We start from the raw sequence: 15265 nt of genomic DNA on the forward strand, positions 1-15265 counted from the left end.
CTGGCAGAGAGCCGTGGGAGATCCGTGCAGCAGCAAGGACACGGGCTTCTAGATGTGTTAGAAAGCAGAGAAGAGCTGGAGAATGGGCACTGAAAGAGTAGGGTGTGTCCCTGTGGGGAACAAACTTCACAACGCCAGAGGTTATCTCCAGGGAGGACACAGAGGAGTCCTGTAATAGTATTGGAATAAAGGGAGAGGCCAAGGGACATTTCCCCTGGGGGTGTCTCGATTTCTTGAGACCCAGGACAAGGGCACAGCCTCCTTTTTTATTCTAATTCCCAGGTGCATCACCCTCTTCCTTCCCCCACTGCCTGAGGTACTCGGAAGGAACAAGACTTCTCCAGTTTCCTACTGTATGGAACCCCTCTGTCACTTTGATTGTGGAGGCAGGAATGGGACCATACACACACACCAAGCTTCATGCACAGCAAGCAACTTTTATTGAGTGCTCTCTTCCTTTGCAGAGCTGAATGTCTGCCTGGTCAGTCCACATTGGTTGAAGCAGTTGCCACCCGGTCAAACAGCCAATAGCTGCTGGTGTCCCCAGCGGTCCGGGCCTGCTCCCTAACGGTCCACACTGGTTAAGTTTCATCATTGAAGTACTTATAGAATTACTTATGCTTCAGTTCTAAAATTAGGTTGAAATGAAACCGTAAGGCCTTCAGGCAAGCTGTTGGCCACCACAATACCCCTCTGTTTTATGCTCCCTCTGGTTTATATCTTTGTAACCCTGCAGAAGACACAGGCAGGGAAGGGGGGGGCGCTGGGGTCACCCTCTATGTAAGGCGGGGTTCCACCTGTCCAGAGCTTAATGATGGTGCTGATGGGGTTGAGCATTTTTGGGTAGGAATCAGGGGGAAGAGCTACAATAGCAGCCTGCGACTCTTAGATGGCAGTTCATCACTGCAGTGTGTGTAGCTGTGCCTGTTTATGCACAGAAAGACAGACCAATCTATCTGGAACTGGTTACCAAAAAGACATCTTTCTAATGCAGAACAATTGTGCTGGGAAACTCTTTCTGGAGTAGAAAAAAGGCGTGCTCTCCAGAGGCCTGGTCCACAAGTGGTGTGGGGAAGCCAGGAGGATGCTGTCATGCTCATTCTTCAGAAAAGCAGCAAGGCTGAAAGCAAAGTGCAGCTTTTATAGACTCAGAGATTTAACTGAAGCTCAGCATGGAGTCAAGGCTTTGACTCCGTGATCCTCAAGAGTGCCTTCCAACATGGATATCTATGAGATTGCCAGTGGAGGGCAGCTGAGAAAAAAGACAAGAGAAGGGCCAAGGGAGGTTCTTTGAAGAAGATTCACTCAAAGGCTGCCTTAACCGGTACCCCAGGGCCCCTGCCACAGTCTGAGCTGGGGTGGGGACAAAGGGTGGGGCTGGGCTGGCTGTGGTGTACTGTGACGTCCATGACATCACGGGGCCATGTCACAAATGGGGGCAGCTATACAAGGCCCCAGCAGGTAACACTGGCCCTGTATTGCTTGGGCAAGCGGTGAGTGCACACATGGTGGGGAGGCTGGGCTGGGGGTAAGGGCCGGAGCAGAAACGCTGTACCCGGGGCTGGCTTTTCCCCCTGCATCCAGGAACAGCCCCTCATGGCCCAGCCTTGGGCAGGAGGACACCGTGCTGCTGCTGCTGCTGCTGCTGCTGCTGGGGGTGCGGCAAGGCAACTCAGACGTCTTTGTGAGCAGCCAGCCTAGGCAAGCCCACACCTCCAGCACAATCTGGCCAGAGAGCTACGCTGTGGCCGAGATGAAGTTCTTCAGGTACATTGCCAGGTGGGCTCCCCCTGACAGCTTGCACCTGAAATGCCTGCAGTTCTTCACTCGTCTTCAGCTGGGCTTAGGCTTTTCCACCTATACCATCAAGACCATTGTCATGCACCTCCTGAGCATCTTGCCCGCGTCACAGTGGCGCAGGAGACATTTTGTGAGGCGGCTGATGGATATCAGAGAGAGCCTGCGCACGTGTGTGGAAAGCAGACGCCTCAATCACTTCATTGTGGGCAACCGGAGGCTTCCTGAGGGCATCCGCTTGCCCCCAGCGGTCCTAATGGCCACGTCACGCAATCTCTTCCATGACCTGGTGATGGATCCCGTTGCCCACTCTCAGGCAATGAACCAGTACATGGATCTGCAGCATTGGTTGAAACGGATCCTTAGAAATGAACAGCGAAAGAGGTTCTCCTGCACAGAGCTGTGCTTGTGAGGCTCACACCGGGTGGCAGAGAACCAGTTCTCTGGAGAGACGGGAAGAGAAGGGAGAAGGTGGGTTTCGGAGAGGGAAGGGAAAACGCTGCGTAGCAGCACTATGCCATCAGCAGCAGCAGCAGCAGCAGTGCGGTCTCAAGAGCCTCCCCAGCACTGCATCCAGTGATGACCAGGTTGGCTCCAAAGATCAAGCAACATGCACAAGGAAATGCTATTATTCCCCCACCTCTTTCTTTGAGTCCATTTTCCCCTGAGAGCTTCATCTTGTGCAGAGACGCCGATCTCATAATCCCAGACGACGGAATGTTTGAAAGGACCACTGGTGGCATCATTTGGTTCAGGGGTGCTCCAGGCAGCTCTTCCTGCTCCACACTACAAAGGATTGTGTTTGGATAGAGGTTCTTAACTTTCTCTGGGGAGAGAGACTCCACAATCCCTGGGCAATGTTTGGGATTGGTGAATGGATGGTGTTTCTCCTTGTTCCCGCATGGAAATCCTTCAGGTCAGCATTGGACCAACTGTGTTGGAGCTGGCCTGATATTTTGTATACGTAAACATCTAAGTTCTTAATTTCTGTATATATATCCCCTATATTATATGCTAGAAAGCTTATCAATTATCATATATAATAGTAAAATATCATAAAAGCCAATAGAATAATATAATATTGTCAACTACATGAATTATGTAATTATTATATAATGAGAAGAAATTATTCTAAAGGGTCAAATATGTAATTTTGTTTAAAGAATGCAATATAGCCAATATTTAGCGTCACTCTAAGTTGTGATACATATTAATGCTCATAGGGCACTTATATCTTATATATAATATAGCATATTATTATAAGGTTTTCATGAAATTGATACATTTTTAGCATACATACCAATTATATCTTATATATTGCACACAAGAATTTTTTTTATGTAGTAGTAAAGACGTATATTGTGTCTCTGTCTGCTGGGGACACACAATTATGTTCTATAGTTAGTGCTTTTATGAGTAGCAACCTGGAAATTTTGTTGCTCTTGATTCAATAAAGGACAAGATTCCAGAACCTGGATTGTGCAGGACTTTATTGAACTCAACCCGACCTGTAGTGCAGGTAAAAGCAACAAGTTGTGAATCTGAGCTTGTGAAGAGTCTCCTTGAAATTGGCCAAACTTGCAGTGGTGAATTGGTTCTAATCAGAAATTAAGTCCAGTTGACCCCAGCCCCTGCGACCACAGAAGGCCAGAAGGGCCTCCCTTGGAAGGATGCTTGAAGATGCTCTTGTTGCAACCCTGCTGCCAAGGGCAGGGACACCTTCTCCTGGGCCCGGTAGTTTCAGGCCCCGTCCAGCCTGGCCTGGAACGCTGCCAGGGATGGGGCGGCCACAGCTGCTGTGGGCAGTGTGTGTAGGCCAGGGCCTGAGCAGCCTGAGAGGCAAGAATTTCTTGTGCATCTCCAGCCCAAGCCGGCCCGCTGTCAGCGGGAAGCCACTGGGCCTGGTGCTGTCCCTGCAGGCCCTTGTCCACTGCCGCTCTCAGGTCTCAGCTGGGCCTGGTGCAGAGAGTGAAAGGCCGCAGGAAGGTGGCCCCGGAGAAGGCCTTGGAGAACACTGGGGCCAGGAGTGCCACCATGAGGACAGCAAGCAGGGCCTGGTGTGGCCGTCAGGGCGGGAGGGCACAGGGCAGGCGCTGAGGCCCTGCCAACTGGAGCTGGGAGCTCTGGAGTGCTGCTGGCAGAGAGCCGTGGGAGATCCGTGCAGCAGCAAGGACACGGGCTTCTAGATGTGTTAGAAAGCAGAGAAGAGCTGGAGAATGGGCACTGAAAGAGTAGGGTGTGTCCCTGTGGGGAACAAACTTCACAACGCCAGAGGTTATCTCCAGGGAGGACACAGAGGAGTCCTGTAATAGTATTGGAATAAAGGGAGAGGCCAAGGGACATTTCCCCTTGGGGTGTCTCGATTTCTTGAGACCCAGGACAAGGGCACAGCCTCCTTTTTTATTCTAATTCCCAGGTGCATCACCCTCTTCCTTCCCCCACTGCCTGAGGTACTCGGAAGGAACAAGACTTCTCCAGTTTCCTACTGTATGGAACCCCTCTGTCACTTTGATTGTGGAGGCAGGAATGGGACCATACACACACACCAAGCTTCATGCACAGCAAGCAACTTTTATTGAGTGCTCTCTTCCTTTGCAGAGCTGAATGTCTGCCTGGTCAGTCCACATTGGTTGAAGCAGTTGCCACCCGGTCAAACAGCCAATAGCTGCTGGTGTCCCCAGCGGTCCGGGCCTGCTCCCTAACGGTCCACACTGGTTAAGTTTCATCATTGAAGTACTTATAGAATTACTTATGCTTCAGTTCTAAAATTAGGTTGAAATGAAACCGTAAGGCCTTCAGGCAAGCTGTTGGCCACCACAATACCCCTCTGTTTTATGCTCCCTCTGGTTTATATCTTTGTAACCCTGCAGAAGACACAGGCAGGGAAGGGGGGGGCGCTGGGGTCACCCTCTATGTAAGGCGGGGTTCCACCTGTCCAGAGCTTAATGATGGTGCTGATGGGGTTGAGCATTTTTGGGTAGGAATCAGGGGGAAGAGCTACAATAGCAGCCTGCGACTCTTAGATGGCAGTTCATCACTGCAGTGTGTGTAGCTGTGCCTGTTTATGCACAGAAAGACAGACCAATCTATCTGGAACTGGTCACCAAAAAGACATCTTTCTAATGCAGAACAATTGTGCTGGGAAACTCTTTCTGGAGTAGAAAAAAGGCGTGCTCTCCAGAGGCCTGGTCCACAAGTGGTGTGGGGAAGCCAGGAGGATGCTGTCATGCTCATTCTTCAGAAAAGCAGCAAGGCTGAAAGCAAAGTGCAGCTTTTATAGACTCAGAGATTTAACTGAAGCTCAGCATGGAGTCAAGGCTTTGACTCCGTGATCCTCAAGAGTGCCTTCCAACATGGATATCTATGAGATTGCCAGTGGAGGGCAGCTGAGAAAAAAGACAAGAGAAGGGCCAAGGGAGGTTCTTTGAAGAAGATTCACTCAAAGGCTGCCTTAACCGGTACCCCAGGGCCCCTGCCACAGTCTGAGCTGGGGTGGGGACAAAGGGTGGGGCTGGGCTGGCTGTGGTGTACTGTGACGTCCATGACATCACGGGGCCATGTCACAAATGGGGGCAGCTATACAAGGCCCCAGCAGGTAACACTGGCCCTGTATTGCTTGGGCAAGCGGTGAGTGCACACATGGTGGGGAGGCTGGGCTGGGGGTAAGGGCCGGAGCAGAAACGCTGTACCCGGGGCTGGCTTTTCCCCCTGCATCCAGGAACAGCCCCTCATGGCCCAGCCTTGGGCAGGAGGACACCGTGCTGCTGCTGCTGCTGCTGCTGCTGCTGCTGCTGCTGCTGCTGCTGCTGCTGCTGCTGCTGCTGCTGGGGCAGCGGAACGGGCCTGGCTGCTTGCCAGCTCCCAGGGGGTCTTGTGCTTCCTGCTCCCAGATCCCTGGAATTCCTGTCCCTGCTGCCCCCCCACAATCCCTGCTGCCAGCTGCCTCCCTCTCAGCCCCTCCCTCTCAAGGCCTTCTCTCCATCCTCCTGCAGACCATGGATACCTGGGTATTGTGGCTCTTGCTCTTGCAAAGTTTAGTCCAGTACCCACAGCCCGTGGGTGATGGCTTGGACGAGGTGACACATCTGCAAATGGAGGTGCGTGCCAAGCTCCAGGAAGAGGAGAAGATTCGTCTGCAGTGGGAGGTGGAGCATCTGGTCCTGGTGAAGCAGAGTGTCTTGGCCTGGGGAGACCTGCTCTCCTCTGCCCAGCAGCACTGGCAGGTCTGGGCTCTTGCTGGGCTCCTGCTCCTTCTCTTGGCACTGTGGTGTATGTGGAGGAAAGGGAGCCTGAGGACAGAGGAGCAAGGAGAAGGACATGATGGTGTAAATGAAGAGGAGGTTGAAAATGTGCATGCACATGAAGAAGACTTTGGAAATGAAGATGAAGGAGACAATGAAATGGAGGTGGAGGAAGACGACAGTGATGATGGCCATGCAGAGGATGTCGACAATGCTGCTGTGAATGAAGCTGGCAATGAGGCTGCCAATGCAGAGAACGTCAATGACGTTGGAAATCAAGTGCAAGAATTCCATGATCGTGCCGACAACTTTGGAAGAATCATAATGGAGCGCATACAGTGGCCTGTGCAGGACCTGCAGGGAGGATGCATGTGGACAAGAACCCTGATGGAGCATTTTGCAATTTATTTTCAATTGGTCTTGTCCAACAGTTTCTATCCGGTGCTGCAAGGAGCCATTGGGGTGGGCAGTGCCTTCGAAGGTTGGAGTCCCCGGGAGCAGGATGTTGTGTACCAGGTGCTCATACCCATGACACCTCCCCGAGGGCACAGCTTCCACCTAGAGCTGGACACTGCACGGCAGAGGCGCTTGAGGAACTTCCACATCCGCGTGCAGCAGGAGTGCACCTGCACGAGTGAGCAGCAGGCTGAGAACATGCTGTGCTTCCTGCACCACCCTGAGGAGGAGCTGAGGAGGCATCAGGATCCCAGCCTCCTTCATACCCTGTGCACGGGCTCCTACCTGGACGTGGAGAAAACTGCCCGCTGGTTCTACCAGCTGGTGAGAGCAATCTGGCCGGCTTTGCCTGAGTCACACCATTGGCATTTAGTGCTGCTGCCCCCCAGACGCTCCTGCCAGTTCAAGGTGACCAATGGCAGAGAAAGCTACCGGATCGAGATACTCTTTGGGGTGCGGCAAGGCAACTCAGACGTCTTTGTGAGCAGCCAGCCTAGGCAAGCCCACACCTCCAGCACAATCTGGCCAGAGAGCTACGCTGTGGCCGAGATGAAGTTCTTCAGGTACATTGCCAGGTGGGCTCCCCCTGACAGCTTGCACCTGAAATGCCTGCAGTTCTTCACTCGTCTTCAGCTGGGCTTAGGCTTTTCCACCTATACCATCAAGACCATTGTCATGCACCTCCTGAGCATCTTGCCCGCGTCACAGTGGCGCAGGAGACATTTTGTGAGGCGGCTGATGGATATCAGAGAGAGCCTGCGCACGTGTGTGGAAAGCAGACGCCTCAATCACTTCATTGTGGGCAACCGGAGGCTTCCTGAGGGCATCCGCTTGCCCCCAGCGGTCCTAATGGCCACGTCACGCAATCTCTTCCATGACCTGGTGATGGATCCCGTTGCCCACTCTCAGGCAATGAACCAGTACATGGATCTGCAGCATTGGTTGAAACGGATCCTTAGAAATGAACAGTGAAAGAGGTTCTCCTGCACAGAGCTGTGCTTGTGAGGCTCACACCGGGTGGCAGAGAACCAGTTCTCTGGAGAGACGGGAAGAGAAGGGAGAAGGTGGGTTTCGGAGAGGGAAGGGAAAACGCTGCGTAGCAGCACTATGCCATCAGCAGCAGCAGCAGCAGCAGTGCGGTCTCAAGAGCCTCCCCAGCACTGCATCCAGTGATGACCAGGTTGGCTCCAAAGATCAAGCAACATGCACAAGGAAATGCTATTATTCCCCCACCTCTTTCTTTGAGTCCATTTTCCCCTGAGAGCTTCATCTTGTGCAGAGACGCCGATCTCATAATCCCAGACGACGGAATGTTTGAAAGGACCACTGGTGGCATCATTTGGTTCAGGGGTGCTCCAGGCAGCTCTTCCTGCTCCACACTACAAAGGATTGTGTTTGGATAGAGGTTCTTAACTTTCTCTGGGGAGAGAGACTCCACAATCCCTGGGCAATGTTTGGGATTGGTGAATGGACGGTGTTTCTCCTTGTTCCCGCATGGAAATCCTTCAGGTCAGCATTGGACCAACTGTGTTGGAGCTGGCCTGATATTTTGTATACGTAAACATCTAAGTTCTTAATTTCTGTATATATATCCCCTATATTATATGCTAGAAAGCTTATCAATTATCATATATAATAGTAAAATATCATAAAATCCAATACAATAATATAATATTGTCAACTACATGAATTATGTAACTATTATATAATGAGAAGAAATTATTCTAAAGGGTCAAATATGTAATTTTGTTTAAAGAATGCAATATAGCCTATATTTAGCGTCACTCTAAGTTGTGATACATATTAATGCTCATAGGGCACTTATATCTTATATGTATGAAAACATAGTATTATGAGATTTCCAATAATTGATACATTTATATCACACATACCAATTATAACTTTTATATTGTATATATAAAGAGTTCATTATATAAAAGTTCTTTTTAATGAAGTAGTAAAGACTTATATTGTGTCTCTGTCTTCTGGGGATACACAATTATGTTCTATAGTTAGTGCTTTTATGAGTAGCAACCTGGAAATTTTGTTGCTCTTGATTCAATAAAGGACAAGATTCCAGAACCTGGATTGTGCAGGACTTTGTTGACCTCAACCCGACCTGTGGTTCAGGTAAAAGCGACAAGTTGTGAATCTGAGCTTGTGAAGAGTCTCCTTGAAATTGGCCAAACTTGCAGTGGTGAATTGGTTCTAATCAGAAATTAAGTCCAGTTGACCCCGGCCCCTGCGACCACAGAAGGCCAGAAGGGCCTCCCTTGGAAGGATGCTTAAAAATGGTCTTGTTGCAACCCTTCTGCCAAGGACAGGGACACTTTCTCCTGGGCCCGGTAGTTTCAGGCCCCATCCAGCCTGGCCTTGAACACTGCCAGGGATGGGGCGGCCACAGCTGCTGTGGGCAGTGTGTGTAGGCCAGGGCCTGAGCAGCCTGAGAGGCAAGAATTTCTTGTGCATCTCCAGCCCAAGCCGGCCCGCTGTCAGCGGGAAGCCACTGGGCCTGGTGCTGTCCCTGCAGGCCCTTGTCCACTGCCGCTCTCAGGTCTCAGCTGGGCCTGGTGCAGAGAGTGAAAGGCCGCAGGAAGGTGGCCCCGGAGAAGGCCTTGGAGAACACTGGGGCCAGGAGTGCCACCATGAGGACAGCAAGCAGGGCCTGGTGTGGCCGTCAGGGCGGGAGGGCACAGGGCAGGCGCTGAGGCCCTGCCAACTGGAGCTGGGAGCTCTGGAGTGCTGCTGGCAGAGAGCCGTGGGAGATCCGTGCAGCAGCAAGGACACGGGCTTCTAGATGTGTTAGAAAGCAGAGAAGAGCTGGAGAATGGGCACTGAAAGACTAGGCTGTGTCCCTGTGGGGAACAAACTTCACAACGCCAGAGGTTATCTCCAGGGAGGACACAGAGGAGTCCTGTAATAGTATTGGAATAAAGGGAGAGGCCAAGGGACATTTCCCCTGGGGGTGTCTCGATTTCTTGAGACCCAGGACAAGGGCACAGCCTCCTTTTTTATCCTAATTCCCAGGTGCATCACCCTCTTCCTTCCCCCACTGCCTGAGGTACTCGGAAGGAACAAGACTTCTCCAGTTTCCTACTGTATGGAACCCCTCTGTCACTTTGATTGTGGAGGCAGGAATGGGACCATACACACACACCAAGCTTCATGCACAGCAAGCAACTTTTATTGAGTGCTCTCTTCCTTTGCAGAGCTGAATGTCTGCCTGGTCAGTCCACATTGGTTGAAGCAGTTGCCACCCGGTCAAACAGCCAATAGCTGCTGGTGTCCCCAGCGGTCCGGGCCTGCTCCCTAACGGTCCACACTGGTTAAGTTTCATCATTGAAGTACTTATAGAATTACTTATGCTTCAGTTCTAAAATTAGGTTGAAATGAAACCGTAAGGCCTTCAGGCAAGCTGTTGGCCACCACAATACCCCTCTGTTTTATGCTCCCTCTGGTTTATATCTTTGTAACCCTGCAGAAGACACAGGCAGGGAAGGGGGGGGGCGCTGGGGTCACCCTCTATGTAAGGTGGGGTTCCACCTGTCTAGAGCTTAATGATGGTGCTGATGGGGTTGAGCATTTTTGGGTAGGAATCAGGGGGAAGAGCTACAATAGCAGCCTGCGACTCTTAGATGGCAGTTCATCACTGCAGTGTGTGTAGCTGTGCCTGTTTATGCACAGAAAGACAGACCAATCTATCTGGAACTGGTCACCAAAAAGACATCTTTCTAATGCAGAACAATTGTGCTGGGAAACTCTTTCTGGAGTAGAAAAAAGGCGTGCTCTCCAGAGGCCTGGTCCACAAGTGGTGTGGGGAAGCCAGGAGGATGCTGTCATGCTCATTCTTCAGAAAAGCAGCAAGGCTGAAAGCAAAGTGCAGCTTTTATAGACTCAGAGATTTAACTGAAGCTCAGCATGGAGTCAAGGCTTTGACTCCGTGATCCTCAAGAGTGCCTTCCAACATGGATATCTATGAGATTGCCAGTGGAGGGCAGCTGAGAAAAAAGACAAGAGAAGGGCCAAGGGAGGTTCTTTGAAGAAGATTCACTCAAAGGCTGCCTTAACCGGTACCCCAGGGCCCCTGCCACAGTCTGAGCTGGGGTGGGGACAAAGGGTGGGGCTGGGCTGGCTGTGGTGTACTGTGACGTCCATGACATCACGGGGCCATGTCACAAATGGGGGCAGCTATACAAGGCCCCAGCAGGTAACGCTGGCCCTGTATTGCTCGGGCAAGCGGTGAGTGCACACATGGTGGGGAGGCTGGGCTGGGGGTAAGGGCCGGAGCAGAAACGCTGTACCCGGGGCTGGCTTTTCCCCCTGCATCCAGGAACAGCCCCTCATGGCCCAGACTTGGGCAGGAGGACACCGTGCTGCTGCTGCTGCTGCTGCTGCTGCTGCTGGGGCAGCGGAACGGGCCTGGCTGCTTGACCGGTCCCCGGGGGTCCTGTGCTTCCTGCTCCCAGATCCCTGGAATTCCTGTCCCTGCTGCCCCCCCACAATCCCTGCTGCCAGCTGCCTCCCTGTCAGCCCCTCCCTCTCAAGGCCTTCTCTCCATCCTCCTGCAGACCATGGATACCTGGGTATTGTGGCTCTTGCTCTTGCAAAGTTTAGTCCAGTACCCACAGCCCGTGGGTGATGGCTTGGACGAGGTGACACGTCTGCGAATGGAGGTGCGTGCCAAGCTCCAGGAAGAGGAGAAGATTCGTCTGCAGTGGGAGGTGGAGCATCTGGTCCTGGTGAAGCAGAGTGTCTTGGCCTGGGGAGACCTGCTCTCCTCTGCCCGGCAGCACTGGCAGGTCTGGGCTCTTGCTGGGCTCCTGCTCCTTCTCTTGGCACTGTGGTGTATGTGGAGGAAAGGGAGCCTGAGGACAGAGGAGCAAGGAGAAGGACATGATGGTGTAAATGAAGAGGAGGTTGAAAATGTGCATGCACATGAAGAAGACTTTGGAAATGAAGATGAAGGAGACAATGAAATGGAGGTGGAGGAAGACGACAGTGATGATGGCCATGCAGAGGATGTCGACAATGCTGCTGTGAATGAAGCTGGCAATGAGGCTGCCAATGCAGAGAACGTCAATGACGTTGGAAATCAAGTGCAAGAATTCCATGATCGTGCCGACAACTTTGGAAGAATCATAATGGAGCGCATACAGTGGCCTGTGCAGGACCTGCAGGGAGGATGCATGTGGACAAGAACCCTGATGGAGCATTTTGCAATTTATTTTCAATTGGTCTTGTCCAACAGTTTCTATCCGGTGCTGCAAGGAGCCATTGGGGTGGGCAGTGCCTTCGAAGGTTGGAGTCCCCGGGAGCAGGATGTTGTGTACCAGGTGCTCATACCCATGACACCTCCCCGAGGGCACAGCTTCCACCTAGAGCTGGACACTGCACGGCAGAGGCGCTTGAGGAACTTCCACATCCGCGTGCAGCAGGAGTGCACCTGCACGAGTGAGCAGCAGGCTGAGAACATGCTGTGCTTCCTGCACCACCCTGAGGAGGAGCTGAGGAGGCATCAGGATCCCAGCCTCCTTCATACCCTGTGCACGGGCTCCTACCTGGACGTGGAGAAAACTGCCCGCTGGTTCTACCAGCTGGTGAGAGCAATCTGGCCGGCTTTGCCTGAGTCACACCATTGGCATTTAGTGCTGCTGCCCCCCAGACGCTCCTGCCAGTTCAAGGTGACCAATGGCAGAGAAAGCTACCGGATCGAGATACTCTTTGGGGTGCGGCAAGGCAACTCAGACGTCTTTGTGAGCAGCCAGCCTAGGCAAGCCCACACCTCCAGCACAATCTGGCCAGAGAGCTACGCTGTGGCCGAGATGAAGTTCTTCAGGTACATTGCCAGGTGGGCTCCCCCTGACAGCTTGCACCTGAAATGCCTGCAGTTCTTCACTCGTCTTCAGCTGGGCTTAGGCTTTTCCACCTATACCATCAAGACCATTGTCATGCACCTCCTGAGCATCTTGCCCGCGTCACAGTGGCGCAGGAGACATTTTGTGAGGCGGCTGATGGATATCAGAGAGAGCCTGCGCACGTGTGTGGAAAGCAGACGCCTCAATCACTTCATTGTGGGCAACCGGAGGCTTCCTGAGGGCATCCGCTTGCCCCCAGCGGTCCTAATGGCCACGTCACGCAATCTCTTCCATGACCTGGTGATGGATCCCGTTGCCCACTCTCAGGCAATGAACCAGTACATGGATCTGCAGCATTGGTTGAAACGGATCCTTAGAAATGAACAGTGAAAGAGGTTCTCCTGCACAGAGCTGTGCTTGTGAGGCTCACACCGGGTGGCAGAGAACCAGTTCTCTGGAGAGACGGGAAGAGAAGGGAGAAGGTGGGTTTCGGAGAGGGAAGGGAAAACGCTGCGTAGCAGCACTATGCCATCAGCAGCAGCAGCAGCAGCAGTGCGGTCTCAAGAGCCTCCCCAGCACTGCATCCAGTGATGACCAGGTTGGCTCCAAAGATCAAGCAACATGCACAAGGAAATGCTATTATTCCCCCACCTCTTTCTTTGAGTCCATTTTCCCCTGAGAGCTTCATCTTGTGCAGAGACGCCGATCTCATAATCCCAGACGACGGAATGTTTGAAAGGACCACTGGTGGCATCATTTGGTTCAGGGGTGCTCCAGGCAGCTCTTCCTGCTCCACACTACAAAGGATTGTGTTTGGATAGAGGTTCTTAACTTTCTCTGGGGAGAGAGACTCCACAATCCCTGGGCAATGTTTGGGATTGGTGAATGGACGGTGTTTCTCCTTGTTCCCGCATGGAAATCCTTCAGGTCAGCATTGGACCAACTGTGTTGGAGCTGGCCTGATATTTTGTATACGTAAACATCTAAGTTCTTAATTTCTGTATATATATCCCCTATATTATATGCTAGAAAGCTTATCAATTATCATATATAATAGTAAAATATCATAAAATCCAATACAATAATATAATATTGTCAACTACATGAATTATGTAACTATTATATAATGAGAAGAAATTATTCTAAAGGGTCAAATATGTAATTTTGTTTAAAGAATGCAATATAGCCTATATTTAGCGTCACTCTAAGTTGTGATACATATTAATGCTCATAGGGCACTTATATCTTATATGTATGAAAACATAGTATTATGAGATTTCCAAAAATTGATACATTTATATCACACATACCAATTATAACTTTTATATTGTATATATAAAGAGTTCATTATATAAAAGTTCTTTTTAATGAAGTAGTAAAGACTTATATTGTGTCTCTGTCTTCTGGGGATACACAATTATGTTCTATAGTTAGTGCTTTTATGAGTAGCAACCTGGAAATTTTGTTGCTCTTGATTCAATAAAGGACAAGATTCCAGAACCTGGATTGTGCAGGACTTTGTTGACCTCAACCCGACCTGTGGTTCAGGTAAAAGCGACAAGTTGTGAATCTGAGCTTGTGAAGAGTCTCCTTGAAATTGGCCAAACTTGCAGTGGTGAATTGGTTCTAATCAGAAATTAAGTCCAGTTGACCCCGGCCCCTGCGACCACAGAAGGCCAGAAGGGCCTCCCTTGGAAGGATGCTTAAAAATGGTCTTGTTGCAACCCTTCTGCCAAGGACAGGGACACTTTCTCCTGGGCCCGGTAGTTTCAGGCCCCATCCAGCCTGGCCTTGAACACTGCCAGGGATGGGGCGGCCACAGCTGCTGTGGGCAGTGTGTGTAGGCCAGGGCCTGAGCAGCCTGAGAGGCAAGAATTTCTTGTGCATCTCCAGCCCAAGCCGGCCCGCTGTCAGCGGGAAGCCACTGGGCCTGGTGCTGTCCCTGCAGGCCCTTGTCCACTGCCGCTCTCAGGTCTCAGCTGGGCCTGGTGCAGAGAGTGAAAGGCCGCAGGAAGGTGGCCCCGGAGAAGGCCTTGGAGAACACTGGGGCCAGGAGTGCCACCATGAGGACAGCAAGCAGGGCCTGGTGTGGCCGTCAGGGCGGGAGGGCACAGGGCAGGCGCTGAGGCCCTGCCAACTGGAGCTGGGAGCTCTGGAGTGCTGCTGGCAGAGAGCCGTGGGAGATCCGTGCAGCAGCAAGGACACGGGCTTCTAGATGTGTTAGAAAGCAGAGAAGAGCTGGAGAATGGGCACTGAAAGACTAGGCTGTGTCCCTGTGGGGAACAAACTTCACAACGCCAGAGGTTATCTCCAGGGAGGACACAGAGGAGTCCTGTAATAGTATTGGAATAAAGGGAGAGGCCAAGGGACATTTCCCCTGGGGGTGTCTCGATTTCTTGAGACCCAGGACAAGGGCACAGCCTCCTTTTTTATCCTAATTCCCAGGTGCATCACCCTCTTCCTTCCCCCACTGCCTGAGGTACTCGGAAGGAACAAGACTTCTCCAGTTTCCTACTGTATGGAACCCCTCTGTCACTTTGATTGTGGAGGCAGGAATGGGACCATACACACACACCAAGCTTCATGCACAGCAAGCAACTTTTATTGAGTGCTCTCTTCCTTTGCAGAGCTGAATGTCTGCCTGGTCAGTCCACATTGGTTGAAGCAGTTGCCACCCGGTCAAACAGCCAATAGCTGCTGGTGTCCCCAGCGGTCCGGGCCTGCTCCCTAACGGTCCACACTGGTTAAGTTTCATCATTGAAGTACTTATAGAATTACTTATGCTTCAGTTCTAAAATTAGGTTGAAATGAAACCGTAAGGCCTTCAGGCAAGCTGTTGGCCACCACAATACCCCTCTGTTTTATGCTCCCTCTGGTTTATATCTTTGTAACCCTGCAGAAGACACAGGCAGGGAA

At 51.5% G+C, this 15265-nt stretch overlaps 2 protein-coding genes across 2 annotated transcripts; both read left to right on the forward strand.

Moving 5' to 3' along the window:
• Positions 1 to 5873: 5873 nt before the first annotated feature.
• On the forward strand, positions 5874 to 9291 carry LOC134417998 (inositol 1,4,5-trisphosphate receptor-interacting protein-like 1). Its single transcript, XM_063155849.1, has 2 exons — positions 5874 to 7462; positions 8970 to 9291. The coding sequence occupies exons 1-2, from the start codon at positions 5889 to 5891 to the stop codon at positions 9289 to 9291; spliced, it is 1896 nt and encodes a 631-aa protein (XP_063011919.1). The 5' UTR covers positions 5874 to 5888.
• A 1855-nt stretch (positions 9292 to 11146) lies between these two features.
• On the forward strand, positions 11147 to 14564 carry LOC134417999 (inositol 1,4,5-trisphosphate receptor-interacting protein-like 1). The gene is made up of 2 exons (XM_063155850.1): positions 11147 to 12735; positions 14243 to 14564. The coding sequence occupies exons 1-2, from the start codon at positions 11162 to 11164 to the stop codon at positions 14562 to 14564; spliced, it is 1896 nt and encodes a 631-aa protein (XP_063011920.1). The 5' UTR covers positions 11147 to 11161.
• The last annotated feature ends 701 nt before the right edge of the window (positions 14565 to 15265 follow it).

This window comes from Melospiza melodia, chromosome 4 (assembly GCF_035770615.1).
Source record: "Melospiza melodia melodia isolate bMelMel2 chromosome 4, bMelMel2.pri, whole genome shotgun sequence".
NCBI classification, from domain to species: domain Eukaryota; kingdom Metazoa; phylum Chordata; class Aves; order Passeriformes; family Passerellidae; genus Melospiza; species Melospiza melodia.

Coding starts and splice junctions, on each gene's coding strand:
- LOC134417999 (XM_063155850.1), top strand. CDS start 11,162: ATGGAGGTGCGTGCCAAGCTCCAGGAAGAGGAGAAGATTCGTCTGCAG. Junction 12,736..14,242: donor CGGATCCTTAGAAATGAACA/GTGAAAGAGGTT, acceptor GTGCATCTCCAG/CCCAAGCCGGCCCGCTGTCA.
- LOC134417998 (XM_063155849.1), top strand. CDS start 5,889: ATGGAGGTGCGTGCCAAGCTCCAGGAAGAGGAGAAGATTCGTCTGCAG. Junction 7,463..8,969: donor CGGATCCTTAGAAATGAACA/GTGAAAGAGGTT, acceptor GTGCATCTCCAG/CCCAAGCCGGCCCGCTGTCA.